Consider the following 17,838-nt stretch of genomic DNA (forward strand, 5'->3'; position numbering starts at 1 on the left):
TTTGGCTCATCTGCTTAGAATGCAAGAGAACCGGCAAAAGAACAGATTTATTGTACATCTGAAAGGGCTCTTGTAGCCGTGAGATAAATAAACGTGTGCTCCTGCTGAGTTTCTAACTAGTTTTTGACCAGAGAGGAGAGTGGGTAGGTGCAAGAGCAGCACTGAATGCAATGAGGTCACTTTCCTTCCTCTCTGTGCACGCACCTGGCTGGTGCCTCTTCGTGTTATTTCAGCCTTGCTGCTCCTGCTATTATTAGTGCAGAGCTCGGGCAGGGCGCGTGGAGGTGACCAGGTGAGCTCCCATTGTGCTGGAAGTACTGCGAATGTGCTGGTACGTGGGAGAAGGGACCACTGGTAAAGCTGGCCTCCTACAAAGCGGCTGTAAAATACTAGGAAGTGAGTCTATTGCAAAAAGATTTCTTCTTGTAATTATCTATAATTAAAACGATAAAAGTTTGTCAGTGCATTTTCTTGTGGAATGTGAATATCAGGTTTATGGTCCTCTAACAGTGTTGGGCTGTGTGAGCCGTGAGTGGTAGGGCCATATGCACGTGAATACAGTGAGTGATATTTTAAAGGGTAAAGTACTGTTCTAATAAATGATATTCTGTGCAAGGAAATGCTTACTAAAGATGATGAACTATTATAGAGCGGAAGCTGGGTGTATTCCTCTTGCAACTGATTTTTTTTTTTCCTTACTAGACACTGATCAAACTGTGCAGCTAAATCCAGTAGTTTTAAGTACTCCTTCAGTCAAACTTTAAAAGGGAAAAAGCCTACCTTGCGTGCTTGTTTTGGGGGCTACAAATTTGCTATCTCTAGCAGGTTTTTTTGTGCTGGATTCTGGTCTAGTATGTTTAAAATTATTAGTGTCGCTCCCTTACAGGATTCTTAAAATGTACTTCAATGACCAGTCGTATCCACTGTGCTTTTGTTTGGACTGTTGGCTATTCCTGCATGTAACAGATGGCACTCACTTAAACTGACAAGCTGTGGGATAGCCGAGCATTACTAATAAAACCTATCACATGTTAAACTTGACCTGACATTAATCAAGTTTTGAATGCTACAAATGATTCATGGATAATAATTAGTCTCTTGATCATATTAGTGAACATCAGTCTCACATTGCTGCCATTATCTGCTTTCATTCTGATAGGGAACAAATCCATTGCAGTAATTAGGTGTTTTTAATGTCTTTGAGTCAAAATGTTCTGTATGATTAACTTGGCAAAGAGGTTATTTTTAGTCTTTTAGTCTTTCAGTATGATTCCTTTTGGAGCTTCTAGTAAATTGTCAAACTGAAAAGCTTTCCATAAAATATGTTATAAAAAGTAAATGTTTTTTAATTTTATCAACTGAGAAAATCCCCCCACCCCTTTTTTTTACCCAGTCATTTGGTGTAATTTTCATCATTGCAACAGATTACTACTTAAAATAGTAGCGATTTTGTTAAATGGTTGAGCCTTTGAAGTCTGCTTTTATTCTTCCTGTTTACTGGTTAACATAAAACGCTTTCAACACATACATATTTATATAGACAAAATAACATTTATGGCTTTTCTCTGTCTATGTGAATCAACATCTTGAGAGGATGGCTGTGTGAAACTAGGATTTGAGCTATATGCATCTTTTTTTTTAGAGGATTTTCATGCAACTTGAATTGCACACTGATATTGCAGTCAAAGAGCATGAAATTTCATTTTAAGTAAGTAATAAGCAACCAAAAAGTTTACACTTTGAGTTCCTTATGCAGTTACCACAAAGTAGATTTCTTCATGGCTTTACTGAAAATGGAGCAGTTACCTTTCAGTATTTGGTGGTTTTTAGTGAGCATATAAAACTTCCTTAGATATGTATTTTTGCGGAATTAAGTTTTTCATTTAACTTCTACAGTTTCTGATCTTTCTCTTTCTTTATGCATATTTTAGACCATTACCATGGGACAGAAAATGTTTTTTCACTTGATAATTTTTTAGTGTATAAGTGGAAGAATATGTAGTACTAACTGTGGTTTCATGAATTTAATAGTTAACATGCTATATTGCCTTTCTTGCCTTAAAAGACTGTCATTTCCCAGGAAATCAAAAATTTTAAGATAAGTGTAGCCAAATACAATGACTGATTGAAAATACATTAGAGAATCAGACTTTAACCTGCCATAAAGATGCACTTCTATTCATACATTAAACACTGTTTTCACCTCATTTATTTGACATTAAGTAGCATATTATATTTTGATTAGGAAATGAGAATGATGCAAAAGAAACTGGGTCATGCTAAATTGATTAAAAATCTGCTCTTCAACGTTCTTATTGGCAGTGTGGAGGGAAACATGAAATCATTAGTAATGTCTCTTATTTATGTATTTGTATGTAAGTAGTAAATGCTAGTGTTAAACCACTTACGGCATTTGGAATCACTGGATACAAGCAAAAAATGTTTAGTTCTGTGGCTATGTGTCAAGTCACACTCCTGAGATCATAGGCTGTGCTTTCAAGACCTTCACAGTTAGTCAAGAGTCATTTTCAGTCAAGGATCCAGTTGTAATGAAGAATCAGCTGGTGAAATACTTCGGCAAGTGTTAATGTATCCAAGGATCTTCTTGAAAGGAGACTCTTGAGTAGGACAATGGGATGTGTTATTTTTCTTGATGATACAGCTCTTCTGGAACACTCTGTCCACTCTAGTTTTGATGTCTTCAGCTAATGGAAAAAAAAAATTGATAAATCTAAGTTTAGAGGAAGAGCTATGGAAATGTTTAAAGAGTAAAATCTGCTTCCTTGGGAGATGTTTTGGAATCTGAAGCTTGTTTCTTTCCCAGAAAAAAAAACACTGAGAGGTGACTTGTTCAGAGTCTAAATACCTAGGGAGGAACAAGGAAGAAAAATTGAAGCAAGAAAAGATTTTATGGGAAAGTTTTTTCTTTTCTTTCTTTTTTTTTAAATTATGCATGCAATAGTTCGTAAGAGCAACTTAACAGAGATTGTGGTTCTGCAGCAATGCCTGCTGTAACTGAGACTGGACACTTTTCCAAAAGATAACTTGGGACCTGAGCATAGCTCTTAAAAAGTTACTTTAATGTGAACGTGAGGATAGGTTTTTGTCTCATCTTCACTGTAGCTATCTGAAAGTTAATCTGAACTGGTGACCTAGGCTATGTCTGTTTTTGGGCAGGGAGGCGAGGAAGCAGTAGAACCGCCAGAGGTAATTTTTTGAGCCTTCCCCTCTCTCCCTCCAAACTGATTAATTTAGACTAGATTTGTTTAGATTAACAGTTTTACTTTTAGGTGCTAAAGCTAGGTAAGGTGAATTGTACCCCAAGTATGAAAAAGATCAAAATCTAAGTGGCTTCAGTTTGTTCCATTTTTCAGAAGATGTGTGCTCCCTTTAATTCCCCAAGCTGTGTGTTCCCCTGGGTCCCTAAAGGCTCTTGAAAGTTTTACTGCATACTTGAAGGAATGCCAGTCTGAGTAAATATCCACTTTATCAGTGAACCAAAATCAAGACTTCTTGTAACACTTCATTTTGAGCAATAATTCTCTTAAAAAATGAATTAGCCAACTTTATGCGGAGAGTTTGAAATTCTAAGTTTTTTTTTTTTCTTTTCTCAATATATGTGAAACTTCCCCCCTATATAATTAATCGTGCTATTTCATGCTATTTCATTTGGGGACTGAAAGCAGCTTTTTAGCTATTTGATTCTTGATACCTTTTCTGATTTAAAAAATAAAATAAAATGTGCTGTGGGAGAGGGGAAATGGGAAAAATTCTGGAGAGAAGGGAATAGCAAAGACTAACCTTAACCTGCAGAAACCAGCTTCACTCATCTGATGTTAAACTGCAATTGCTAATGTTTTCAGGAGGCTTCGTCTTCCAAAGGTAATGTTGGAAAGCTGGAGGTTAGAATGTTAATAGATTGAATGGTGGCTCTATTGCTGCCAGTTACTTTTATAGATTTATTTTGGGAGATGGAATTTTGGGGATGAATCTGAGCCAAACTTTTTTTGTGTTGTTTTAACTTAACTGAACTTAACATACACAGTGTTATTGGTAGAATTTCTGGTGTCATTCAGAATTAGGATTTCTGAAATATATGATTTCTGTCCTGATTTTGAAGCAAAATAGTTTTGCCAAGCTTTTTTTTTTTTTTTTTTTTTAAAGTATTTGTTCTTAAGTTAAAATCAGGGAGACCACCCTTGGAAATATTAAAGATATTAAAAAAAAAAAAAAAAGGAAAATTGGAAATTGGAAACTCTCTTAAGAGTTAGCAGACATGCGTTAGCTAACTCTCTAGTAGCAGACATGCATTAAATTAATTGAATGTGTTAATCAATTTTGTTGAATGCTCTTAACCACTGTATATTTTAAAAAATCTGTGCCTCCCATTTTGGAAGTAAACTTGTTCTGGGACCTTTTAAGTACTTCAGGCACCAATGTTAGGGTAAATAATTTTTATATTGAACTTGTAAATTGAGGCATAATGGAACAGGGTATACTGAGGTGAGACAGAGATATTGAGGAGGTTGTCATGTAAAAAAAGACAGGAGAAATTAGAGAAATATAGAAACTGGCAAGCAAGACAAACAAGTTAATGCAAAAATAAACCAGAAGTAATATCCTGTTTTTAAAACAGAATATGCCATCTCTTTTAGAGAAGGGCAAAGAAAGAGACTAAATAATCATTTCCTTTTAAATAAGGTGGTAATTAGTGCTGGTAACTTGTAAATCTTTTTCTGAAAACTGTACAATATGTTTGAAAAAATCTGCAGTATCTGTATAGAGATTATACCATTTGTGAAACCACATCTGTAAAACCTGGCAGTTCTCAGGATGTGAGGATTAGTCTGTGGTCTCACGTTGAAGACTTTAATCATTAGATAAAATTAGAGTCCTTGAAAGTGAGCTGAAACTTAAGTGACTTAAGATGTWGGTTATATGAAGTCAGGAATAACAGTATGTGCACGTCTGAAGGTTTTTTGAATTCTAGTCAACAGACAGTTAATTCAACTGTTAATTTATTTATATCTAATTCTTTTGAATAAAGTATGTTCTCTTTCACAAGTTTCACTATGGAGTGAAGAAGTAGATGATTAGTAACTTGGAGATAACTGAAAAACCGCATGAGGGCTGATGCATGCAGAATTGCTGTAGCTTGGCTTAAAACTGGATGAAACCTATAGCAGTTCTGAAACTGAAAAAGCGAGAAAACCAGGTGCATATTTGTCTTGTAATACAAAGTGGTGTTTTGTTTTTTTCTGTATCTCCAAGTATTTTACAAGCCAATAAATGGTATCAGGTTTGCATCAGAAGTACAGACAAAATTGTTAAGGGATATCTGCATACTGTAACAAAGCACATTGGTAATAATTGTGTGCAAGGACTCTAGACAAATTTTTTTGTAGAAAGTCAATATGACTTCGTAGAAAGACATTAATAGATGTTTTGTGTTTTGCATAACTCATAGTATTTTGTGTTTCTATGAGCTTTTTTTGTAAGGAAAAGGAAAAGGCAGAGACACAGTAGTACCTACTAGACTTGCTTATTTTATGAATAAAATGACATCTGAAAACTAATAAGAGTTGTGTGAGTTGCCTTGGAATTACAGAAACGTTAATTAAAAATGTGAAATCTCCATGCATGGAAATGTCCTCCTCTTCCTGCTGGAGGAGACAAGTGATTTTGTTATTGTAAAGTATAGCGAGATCTCTAAAGTGTAATTGTTCACTTGTCCGCTCAGGAAATTCTGCTGACTGATTCAGAGTTTTAGCAAAATCAGCTTCAGTGATTCAGGTTATTAGTACTGCTTTTGATGTCATACTGCTGCTCTTAATCACAGTGGTTAGACAGCAAGGAGAAATCCTTTCGCTTGTCACACGGCCATTCATTTCATGTGATTATACCACTCTTTTCATCAGAGGAATACTCTTATTAGATGTAGCAATTATTTTCAATTTGATTTAATTTTAAAGTAATAATGGAAAAAAATTTTGAATAATAAACTAGAGTATGAATATATGGTTCCTTGCAATGTTCACAATAAAGCAGGAAGCTGTAAGATGTAAATGAAAGATTTCACAGGTGGAAGTACATACCAGTAGGCTACAAGGAACAGCATGCCAGAAGAATCGGCTTGCATGCATCATTTACCCATCTTTTATAAAATGTCATTGAGATGCATTGCATTTTATCTGGTCCCTGGCAGTGGTCCCAGTCAAGCAGGTGTGCCATTTATCATGGCRCTGATTGAAAAGATTGTACTGTTCAAGTTAATTAGAAATGTTAACATGTGTGGTAAATTAAACAGGAAGATAGGCTTTTCAAAAGATGAACCATGTATATCTGCATATAGAAATTCATGAAACTAGAAACCTTATATCAACTATACTTTTTAGTGTCAAAAATATTACTTTTGCTTGGAAGTCAAGTACCTGTTTCCTATTCATTCTACTGTCTTTTCAAACTTTCCAGACTGTCAAATAGGTTTATGTTCTGTTGTTCACAGATATTGTCTAAATAGTTAAATTCTCAAGAAAAAGTATATAGAAAGAAGCTCAGAGAAATTTTCTTTTTTTGTCTACCCTCAAAAAAAAAATTGCTGATTCTTTCTAGTAAAAAATGTTGTTCTGGAATATTGTCACTGAAATACTTTTGTTGACATAATGAGACTAGAAGCGGAATAACTGGGAGCACGAAGAAGTTTGGTTATCTGTTGAGACTTATGCTAGTTCCTAATATCTTTTTATCTTCAATATCTAATGCACTCTTGAGAGAAGATATCTTAGTAAGATTACTGGGTGCCTCCAAAATGAGGAGAATGAGTTCAAGCCTCTTAACAAATCTGAAACAGGAAATCAACATGATAAGAGGGAGTTGCTTGCATTTGGTAATTCTGGGAGAGTAGTGCTTTTATAAAATACGTGAATAAAAGGGAATACCAGAATATATTTTTCTAAATGGTATATATATATATATTTTTTTACTTTTTTCCTCCCATCTGTAAACTTGTAATAATACTTTAGTTTTCTACAACTATATTTAGACCAGAGTACAGAGTGCACAATAATGATTTTATGCTTTATCTGAAAGAGTCACACACTCTGAATTAAAAGATTGTTTCTATATTCTTAAGTTTTATTTTGGGGAGGGTTAAATAATACACTTTGTTTAATCTCCAGTACTGAAGTAACCCTGTCCTCAAATTAAAATTCCTTTAAGAACTTCAAATACAGTAAAAATGTGATTGGTTTTATTTGCCTGGCTAGCTAGAAATGTATATATAAGTATGGTCACAGCTAATTTGAAGTTTGTATTTTATTTTTAATGTATTTTTGTATTTGAAGGGAGGGGGTTTTGGTACTTGAATTTAATAAAATATTTCCCATTTGCTTTTTTAAGTATCAGGTGCATTCCTATTACAGATTTCTCACTGGCCTGTAAATTTTGGAAATATTACTCTCAACACAGTAATCTTGAAAGTGCTCCCCAGAAGACAGCTTATTTAGATTTTTTTTTTTTTTTTAACTTTTTGGAGTATTTGTTTAAAAGATTTCCAGTGTACTCATTGTTCTGCTGAAGCAAGGATTAACACCGAGGGGTTATTTTTTCACTATTTTGTGTAATCATCTAGTAAACAATGCATTAAATCTAGAATGATTTATTTTTCTATGTACTTAGGTTTCCCAAGCAATCATACAATTCTGAAGATCAGATTTTTATTTTTATTTTTCCAGACCTCCTGTTTGTGAGCCTCAGTTGTAAATTTCAAAATGATCATTAGGTAAACGTGTGCTAGGACTCCTAATTCGGAATTACGTCTCTCTATACTGAAGAATAGTGTTTCACTGGATTATTTTTGACTTAGAATGTAATATCCTTAAGTGTTTTACCACGTAAGCATACGCTCATAAAATGTGCTTTTCARTTAAATTGTATCTAAAAATCGAATAATGAACGCTGTAATTGTTTATACAGAATAAACAGAAATACTTTAATCATCATGTTTATAAGAAAAGTTAGTTATTTTATAGCAAAATGATGAATTATTGTGTGCAAACATCTACAGATTGTAGATAAAATGTTATATATTATTATTTTAAAATATTTGGTCATAAATCTTTTTGATTTATTATATGTTGAACTGTGCTGCTTTGAGTCATGCAGCGTATAGTAAGATAGAAATGTTAATCCTCAGCTCCTTTCATGCTTTTAAAATTAATCCTTTACTGAGGGTGGAGTTTTATATTTCAATTGAAGTCAGTGGTTCATTCAGTTTAATTGGACTGTACAGCAGGAATGGTACAAAATTTACCAAAGTCTAGACCATGGTTTTAGTCAGTGTTGCTTTTAGAACTGAGCATGATTTATTGAATTCTGTATTTGCTGTGTCGTATGACCGTACGTTAATTTATCTGTTAAAGTTTTTCAAACATTACTAAATGCACCTACAACTTTAGGACTGATTCTTCATTTCTCCTGTAAAACATAAATTGAAATTAGTAAAGAGACATCCCAGTAATTACTCTAGTTTTTTATTGCTTGTCAAAAATACTGGTTCTCACTAATTATTTGCTTTTCCTTAAGCATGTCATAATTAAACCTGGAAGTATATCATCAGTTCTCATAACTGTTGACTAGCTGGTTTCATTAGTTTGTTTAGTTAGATGTTTTTCTAATGTAAAAACAACTTGATACTCACTTCCATTGAATTCACAACCTTTCAAAATGTAAAAGAGAATATTTGAGACCCCAGTTAATTCAGATGGTTGTTTAGCAATAGCTTAGCAGTGTTATTGGGATATGGCCCAGTTAAGGAGTCTGCCAAATTTTTGAATGATGCCCTTAAAATTTTTTCAATACATATTTTCAAGCAAAAATAAGTGCTACTTGTGTTTTAAAGTGGTGAGTTTGTTTTTTAGTTTGGCCACGAATGACTGTGTTGTCCCATCTCAGAACAGCTTTTTCATCGTCTGCACTGTTTCTCTCTTCTAGTAGGTGAAATGTTTTTCGATATTTCTTTTGGGACGACGGCTTTTTCTTGAAGTGCTGCCATAGTGGGCAGCCTCCCTGAAACGTGTTTGAGCCTCAAGTGCTCTTTGTAAAAACTGCGAGTTTGTTGAGGCTTTCTATGTTGATGTTTCCCCAGCTCTAACATTATATCTTAACTGCAACTGTTTGCTAGAGAGCAATTACAGTAGTAGTTTAGAATCTGCTTCAGTGTGAATCTTATAAGTGAAATATTTCTCTATGCAAAAAAGATGTATTTTCCTTTTGTTCTACAGCTCCTTGAAGGAAGCTTTGCTAGAGAAGTTAGCCATGAAGTGGATGGACTGATTTTTCAGCCGACAGGAGTAAGTAGTATAAGACTTGATTTTTTTTTTTTCATTTATTTTTTTAAATGAGATTTCCATCCCTCCTGCCCTTCCCCCCCCCCCAATCTATGACCTAATCTTTGTTTCAGTCAGGATTGCTTTTCAAAGTTGATTCTAATTTTTCTGGTTCCTCAAACTGCTTAAATTCAGCCAGTTGCAATCTAACTTGTTGTGTGTGTGTGACTTGGGATTGATCCAAGGTAATATTTTCCAGGAATCAGCTCATGGGTTTTTTTCCACATGTGTAATATGATGTGCTACTAAATCAGGAAGGACTTTCTGTGATTGCCTGAATTCCAGGAATCTTTCAGCCACTGATCTGAGCCCTTAGGTTATTTTTCTTCCTCCAGGATGTTTCACACACTAAAATTTTAATAAAATTTATGTGATACATACTATTTTAGTGAAAGTAAAGCATGATATATCTTTGAAACCTGCTTACCAATGTAAACACATGTGACTGGGATGGGATGGGATGGGATGGGGGAAATCACCAGAAAAATTGCAGGCAGACTTCTTAGCAACCAAAAGAGTATAAATAGATGGTTCTCAAGCAGCAAGAGTGGCTTTATAAAAGTAAAGCAGTAGCATGACCTCCTCCAATCTACTAATGCTACTGCTGACTCTGATACAACAAATACAATCTGTGTAGTTACACATTATTACTGAAACATCATCCAAGTTGACATTTTTTCTTACCTTGTAAAGCAAGGAATCATTGTTTGAATTGGACCAAGGCTTCTACCTTGACAGCTGCTCGTTGAAAGCATTTGTGTTTAGTTTAATACATTTTTTTCTGGTCTACTTTCTATATTGTAGATCTTAGCAAGGGTGCTGACACCACCATCTGGAAGTAAGATTAACCTTGTTCCTCATTGCTACTTCTGCATCAGCTAACCACAAAATCAATGATCAGTTAGTCCTTTTGTTTCTTTAACATAGTAGTTTTTTTTTTTTTAATCTATAGCTATTCAAAGAGAAACTACAAGGGTGAAGAAAATTTGTATTTTCATAGGAAATCCTGCCGTTGTCACAGAATACTGCTAAAATCCAAGGTRGTTGTAAAGGTTTCCCAGGATCACTTTTCTGAATATAAGAGGTTATGCTATTCAGATTTAATACAGTTAAATTTGAAATTACCTTTTCCACTTGAAATGCAATTACTAAAATGTCTCTCTAATTTTATTGTTGCAGGAAATTAATATGTGATATGTTTTGTGTTTCTAGAACTTGCGTTCAATACACAATACAAGGACAACAGAGTATAACAGTGCATTAATAATCCCTTGAAAATACTAACCRAAATAATTTTTCTTTTCACATTATAGCTGCGGTCCTATCTGTGATGTTATTAGGTGCTTTCCAGAGAGAAAGATGCTTATTGCTGGATGGGGTAGATGCCTGAATTTTGGTCATGGTGAGACCTAGAAGCTTTGATAAACCTAGTTTGTCTCAAGTGAAAAGATAGTAAGCCAGACTGCAAAATATCCATGGCATATCCAGAAGAAAACAATTTTCAGCAACCATTTTTACTGACATGTTTGATCATGTAGAAAAAGAGACAGAGATGATGCTGGCATTTAGAAAAGCAAGGAAATTTAAGGGATTTTTTTGGGGAGCTTGTAAAGTCTCATGTGCGTTTTGAGAAAGAAAGAAGCAGAGGTGCACAGGAATTTGAGCAAGGTCACAAAGAGGGGTAAAGTGGCAGCAGAGAAGGTTGAATGGGATGTGACCATTTAGAGACAGGAGAATTTGAGGGGGGGGGGGAACACTTTCCATAAGTTTAGTAGTTAAGCAGAATGCATAAGTTAACTAATTATTTAATATAATGAAAGTTGAACTTATTAGTTCAGTCTGTTTGGTGAAAGTGTTTTTAGTTTATTCAAAGATGCTATTCTCTTGATCTGTGAATTTAGATACAGGCATCCAGACCTGAGTGTCTGAATATAATCGCCACTAACTGTAGGCAACACTGGTACTGGGAGTGAAGAATGGCAGAGAAAGAAGATTTTGTTACTTTGAAGTTTGGTTTAAGTATGTCTTCTAATGAAAATCAAAGTACCTGAAATGATTTGTGAATAGGAATGGTGCTTGCAGTTGGAGCCCCTGAGAGGTCTGTTTTTCTCACTTTTCTCTCAAATATCGAGAGCTTCAGCATAATAGTGCCTGTGGGTTAGTTCAATTTGGAGGAAGCAGGATATTTTGATGAAAAGGGATCTGTGAAAAGTTTTACTACCAAATTTAGTATTTCAGCTAGGTATAATAGGGTCTATTTTCTTCTGTTAGTCATCCCATCTCCTTTTAAACTCATATTATGAATTGTAAGCTCCTTGTACTGAAACATAAATTGTTTTGCACTGCGACTGGTGATGGTAGACACAATCTTAAGGAGTAAGAAGATTGTATTCTGCCTGTGCAGGTTAGTTTATTTTGCTAGATCATGTTCACTGTGCGTTATTATTCCTAACTAATTCACCAGTTATCTGAATTATTATTTATTTGGGGTGTTTCCCAGAAAACACAAGTACTTTAATTTCATAAAAGGTCAATGACTAAGGCCTCCCTTCTTCCTCCTTTTTCAGAAAGTAAATGCTTTCACAGATCATGAGAAGAGCGTGTTTAGTGGAAGCGATGGAGATTTTTGCCTAGTTTATGATCTAAAAATGTTTTCTAGGTGATTTGATGTGATGTGTGTTTCACAGTGCCCCTTGCACATCTCCTGTCATACCTACCATCCTCTAACAGCTCCATGGTGAGAGACAAATATAAGACAATGTTTTCTTACTATTGTTTCTCTTCTTTCCTTTGTACTCTTTTCCTTTYCTCTGTTTCCTTTTCATGCTTCCTCTCTGTCCAGTAGCCTCTTTCCCACATTCCTTTTGGTTTCCCTTGTATGYCTTTTCTCCCTAATGCTTCTTTTCCCTTCATCATTTTCTGTCCATTTAAGACGCTACTGATATAACTCCCATACTACTGAGTCAGCTCCATTCCATCTGATCAGCTTTCTGATCCCTTTACATGTAACAGGTTGGCAGAGCAGGGACCGAAGCTAAGTGCTAATTAGGAGGAGTGAAACAGGCCAGCAGGAAACTTCATGGACAGGTATGTTGCCCTGTGATTATGACGAGACCATGAGTGAATTTGCCCAGTAGTCTGCAGGTAAAAGCCTAATGCATTATTCACAGATTCTGGATGCTCATATAAGATTGGAAACTTTCAATCATTTTTTCTAAAAGGTTACTTCCAAACAGTGAACAATTCTGTACATTTGTTTTAAAGCTTGCAGTTTGCCAACCTGTGTGTTTCTAATTGAAATCTCAAAAATGGCCTCTTATCTTTGGATGGCAGAATCAGCTCGCTGACCTGTACCCACTCATCAGTAAAATTACTTTTGCTTTCTGCCTTGTAAATCATACCTTCACTAGATATCTGCCTGAGGCTATCTAATTTTTATGCTAGCAGTCTCTTCATAACTGAATTTCTTGCTGGCTAGAACTATTATTTTTCCTTGCTTGGAAAAAGGATGAAAGAATTATTTTATTCCTTGAACAACCTAAAAGCAGGTTAGCTGGCCATCACTTAGGAAGGCCTAAGGACACTTTTCGGGCATCTGTGGAAAGCTTGTATCAGGAATTATTCTTTTCTATTTCATCTTTTTGCCTCCTGAGCTCTATGGTGTTTTTGTTTTGACTCAGACTGGTTTTTGCTTGATACTCTGTGCTCTTATTTTGGATGAGGAATAAAATCCCGTTGTGTGGGTTTAGGATTTTTTGGGGGAAGGAAGAAGGACAGTTGTTGAGTTCCATTCTTCTAAGAAAAATGTTATTTTAGAGAATGACTGAATTATTTAACTCATAACTCTCATTATCGAGCACTAACAAAAAGCTTAACCTTTAAACTGAAAGGAGAATAGTAAACAGATTTTTATTACTGACTAACATTGCATGAGACTTTAATACATCTTCCTTCCCTTCCCTTGGCAGACTTAGTGGTGGTCTGAAATGCTTGATTGCCTGTTAATTATTTGCACTATTCCCATTGTGTAGTAGGCTGTATTATCATTTTTCATCATTGTAAAAGTTCACCCAAAATCACTAAAGTTACCTCAATTTTCAATTACTGAAATTGAATGAAATATTTCTGAAAGGTGCTACTGAGCGCAAATATCTCCAAAAGGTCATGTTTTGTTTCATTAAACAGTGCCAGTTTCTCCTAAATAACCCTGTATAATTGGTATGCCTTTCCTAGCAGAGAATACCTTTTGTGGGCTCTGCTGTGAATTTTAAAACATAAACCAGGTCCATTATTGGCAAATGTTTTAAACTCAGACATCATGTTTGCTAGTGATGAGGCATCACTTATTGTTAATTATTTCTATTGCAATAACAGGTATCTGCTACAGATGTCTCAGTTCAAAAGCTGATGGATAAAGTCTTAGGAACCATCATGTACATAACAAATTTTTACTTTTAACAATCATGTACATAATAAGTTTTTGCTTTTTTACAACTTTCTGGATTTAGTTCTCCAATTTTGTAGTGGTTCCTTAATGTAGATTGCTTAGCTTTTTGTAGACTTTGCAGCAGAAGAGAATCTGAGGAGAAGAATTTTCATCAGCCTTTGTATTGACCCCTACTACCTAAACCTTTTAAGTTTCTTTAGAGTATCTCATTGCTAAAAGTGATTTTCTCTGTAAGAGGAACATTCCTGACTGAATCCATTACCAAAGCGGTTGCTGTTGTCATGTCAGTGTGCACTTCGTGTGCTGTGGTAGACTTTCCTTTAAAGGAGAACTTTCTGTCAGTCTCCTGAAGTGCCACCGAGCTTTACAACTCTTTTCTGCCTATGAATAGCTGTTACATTCAATTTCCATGGCAATGTTCCTAGCAGTTCTTCTTGTAAATTGCAACACATATCTCAAATATACCGTCCTATCATATGCTTTATGAACATGCTAAAATGTACTAGCAATGCACAGTATTTCTCTGAGTATTTTTATGTGAATATACAAGTAATTTTTTTTGTGCCAATTCAAGTTTGTCTTTGCTATCTTCAGGTGATTTGTTTTATACCCTTTTTATATTAATAAACAACAGAAAAACCAACATAAACACTAATAAGTAGAGTCCTCATCTAATTAAATTACTAGACTCCTAAATAAAAATGTTATCACTTTCAAACATAGTAAACTTATTATTTCCACTGACTTTCTAAGAACCCGAGATAATTGTCACCTCAGGAAATTAGGGCATTTCTTACAGGTACAAACTCCTAGCATCCACACTTGACAAAAAATGGCCAAGTGAGGGAAGTGACTTTTAGCTCTGCATATAGTGAGAAAATGATGTCTCAAAAGTTTTCCTAGCTTAACTTTCTACTATTGGTCTTCTGGTATATTTAGAGATGCAAATGTTTGTTGCTTGCCAAAATTGTTTAGCCTGACTTCCTCCTTTGGTCTGAATAGTTGTCAGTGCCATAAGTCTGATTACCTAAGGAATGTGTTAGTTCTAATTAATAGGTTATCTCATTTGTTTGCTTATGACCTATACCATCTGAAGTTCTCTGATTTATAAGGCAATGAACTGCATTTATGACAGTTATCTAAAAAGGTTCTTAAACTTCTGATGTGCAGTTTAATCATTCTGCAGCCATTGCTTGCCAATGGCATTAGACAGGAACTATTTCTTACATTTTACATTATGTGTACTAGCCATCCTCAGGATTGTCAATTGATGTTAAAAAGGTGGCATCTGCGTTTGTGTCATTTGCGAGATTCTCTGAAAAGATGCTTTTTTCTGAAGGCTACTGTTTTAAATGTTGGAAAAAGATGTATTTTGTGCTAGGACAGAATCATTACTCATAAAGGCCTTCAAATACATTTTTTGTGTTGCTCCTGTCTCAAAATTAGATGCCAAGGAGCTTGCTGAGTACACTTGCTACCATGCTCCCAGCTGTGCCAGTTTGCACATACTTTCTGACTAAAAGACAATGAGTGAATGTTAGGAATATATACTGTAAACATGATATTCAGGTGAGAATGCCAAAGCAATTCTTCAGCCTTGGCAAACATACCTACTTTTAAGAGAATAAAGTTGTATTCACACAAATTAGGTTAACTTACATGTGTGCTGGATCAACTTTGAAAACCAAATCTCTTCTATGTCTGGATAAGGAAATCAGAGAGGTTTTGCTTTGAATTAATGAGAGCTTTTTACTGGATGATCCCATTAGTTGGTTCTGCTCGTTGTCCTTAACGTATGCTGCCATAAGGACATGGTCAGCTGTCTCCATGGCAGTGTTCCTACTCATCCTGAATCTCACAGCAGTCGTTCTGGGAGTGAAGATTTGGTAGATCAGGAATGACGACTTGGAGACTGGAAAATACAGTGAGACGTATATCAGCGCTGTCTTTTCTTCAGATACTGAAATAGCTATCAATAAACAGAGTGCCTCATGTATGATTCATCCATACTCTTTCTATCAAACTGAAAAGATTTAGGAAAATATCTGGAAGAACAACCTTGTTGTGGTTGTTTTCTCCCAGGACTTTCTCCTGTGCATATCCAAGAGAACCAGTAGACCTCTTAAGTTTCCATGAAGATCCTTCATAAAATGCCCTTATTTTTTATTAGTCAAGGGCATAGCAAAGCAAAGTAAAGCAAAATGTTCTAGTTTGTATCAGGATAAGGATAAATATTTAGTTAAGTCTTCATCCTGCTGTTTTAGTGTAAGCAGTAACACAGCCTATCAGGAGGATGAGGCATACACCTGAGGGTTGTGAAAGCAGGGTTGCTTTCAGAGGAATATCAATAATTACATCTATTACTCACAGTCTGAAAGGTTTACTGGGTCAATGTTCTTATAGATAGTAAATGTGAAAATGGAGAGTCAGTATCACAAATAGGTAACTGGATTATTGTATTTATCAAAACATATTTTAGCTTTCTTGCTAGGATGTGTTATCAGATAAATCTGTGAAGGTAGCTATGTATATTTGGTATCAACACATTTAAAATAAGTATGTTCACTTAGCTACCTAGCACTGTAATGTACAGAACATAGTATGCTCTGCAAGGCTCAGTGGTGCTTGCTGAATTATATTCTGTTTTGACAAGGTAGGGCAGAACATAACTGTGGTAATTTGATCTCATTTTGGCTGCTGGTAGCTTTTGTTTCAGTCGTAATCGTATTCTCTGTTCCATTCGTCAGAGTCATTCAAAAGCTCTCTTAGACTTTGACATTACCAAAATGGTAGACCAGCTCTATTAATGTACAGTTGAAAACTCAAGTCTTGATCTTCCTGTGAAAGTTATAAATTGCTTTAAGAAAATTCCACTGCCTTCCATTGATATACATACTGAATAGTTTAGAGGTGACTGTATCATACAGGATATACACTTCTAAGTATAGGATTAGAAGGGCAGTGCTGAACTTCATGCCATAACTGAAGAAGTCAAAGACATGAAACCAATGATCTGCTTCACTAATGACTGCAGATAATCATAAAGCAAAACCTTATTTTCTCTTAGTGCTTAGTGCTGATGACTGTTTTTTGAAATGAACTTCTGTTTTCCATATTGCTCTAGAAGCTGTCCACCAAGATAGATGAACTCTGAAGTATCTGCTAGTTCATTCCAAAAGGGAAAAATGAGTAAAAGTCTCAGCTGGAAATATCCCAGTCTTCAGAAATGTGGATGTTCTGTGTACTTGGAACAACATGATTCAAGAAGCAATTAGCACCCTCATAAAACGCTGTCTGAAAGTTTTGAAAAGTTTGAACTGACAGATAGGTTGTTTGTTTCCAAACAATGATCACTGGAAATCCCAAGATCTCCTATCTCTATATTCATCCAACCACTGAAACAAAACATGTATTTTATACAACACAGGGTTCTCTAGAGAGAACTATCAACTTATGAGAGCAATTAAAATACGTGTCTCTGGGACTTGTCAGATTGTGAACTGATGTTGTCATTGTTAAGTGAAAATATGGCTTGTTCCGCTAGCATTGAATAACTGGAACAACAGAAGATTAAAAAAATAATTCAAAGTAGTGTAGTTTTGGAAATGCTTCATTGTTTAGCGAATGTAAATTTGTCACAGGATCCGGTGGTCATAGGCTGAGCTCAGAACAGGGGAAAATATGTTGATATGTGGTTAGTAAAACAGTGGTCTCAAGGTTGTTCCTTGTGTTTTGATATATACAATATAAAGCTCTAATTTTTTATCTAAATAAATTTTAAAAGATTTCTGTTGGATATTGTGGTATCACAAAGATGGGGAAAAAAATAAAGTTCAGTTGGAGAACAGAATGGCAGAGGTCAGATTCTGCTAGTTTTTAAGCAGCATATTCTTATGCAATGGTTTTAGCATCAGCTGAATTAGCTTTTAAGCAAATTCACCTTGCTTTGGCTTTAAAAAAAAAAAAAGCCTCTGACTCCAAGGACAAATATGAAAGAACAGTAGA

The 17,838-nt window shown here is 35.1% G+C and overlaps 1 protein-coding gene and 1 long non-coding RNA gene across 5 annotated transcripts in view; both read left to right on the top strand.

Annotated features, from left to right (window-relative positions):
• The window catches only part of RNGTT (RNA guanylyltransferase and 5'-phosphatase), a 197,543-nt gene that overhangs the window by 98,192 nt on the left and 81,513 nt on the right, over positions 1-17,838 (top strand). For all 4 annotated transcript variants that reach the window (XM_026084500.1, XM_026084499.1, XM_026084501.1 and 1 more), the window contains one exon: positions 9,282-9,350. In XM_026084500.1, coding sequence (XP_025940285.1) covers positions 9,282-9,350 — 69 coding nt within the window. The remainder of the gene's footprint in view (positions 1-9,281; positions 9,351-17,838) is intronic.
• Positions 12,332-17,398, top strand: LOC112974971. The gene is made up of 2 exons (XR_003256444.1): positions 12,332-12,473; positions 16,958-17,398. It is a non-coding gene; the product is annotated as an uncharacterized LOC112974971 (long non-coding RNA).

The sequence above is a fragment of the Apteryx rowi genome, unplaced genomic scaffold (genome assembly GCF_003343035.1).
Source record: "Apteryx rowi isolate R43461 unplaced genomic scaffold, aptRow1 scaffold_643, whole genome shotgun sequence".
Taxonomy (NCBI): Eukaryota; Metazoa; Chordata; class Aves; order Apterygiformes; family Apterygidae; genus Apteryx; species Apteryx rowi.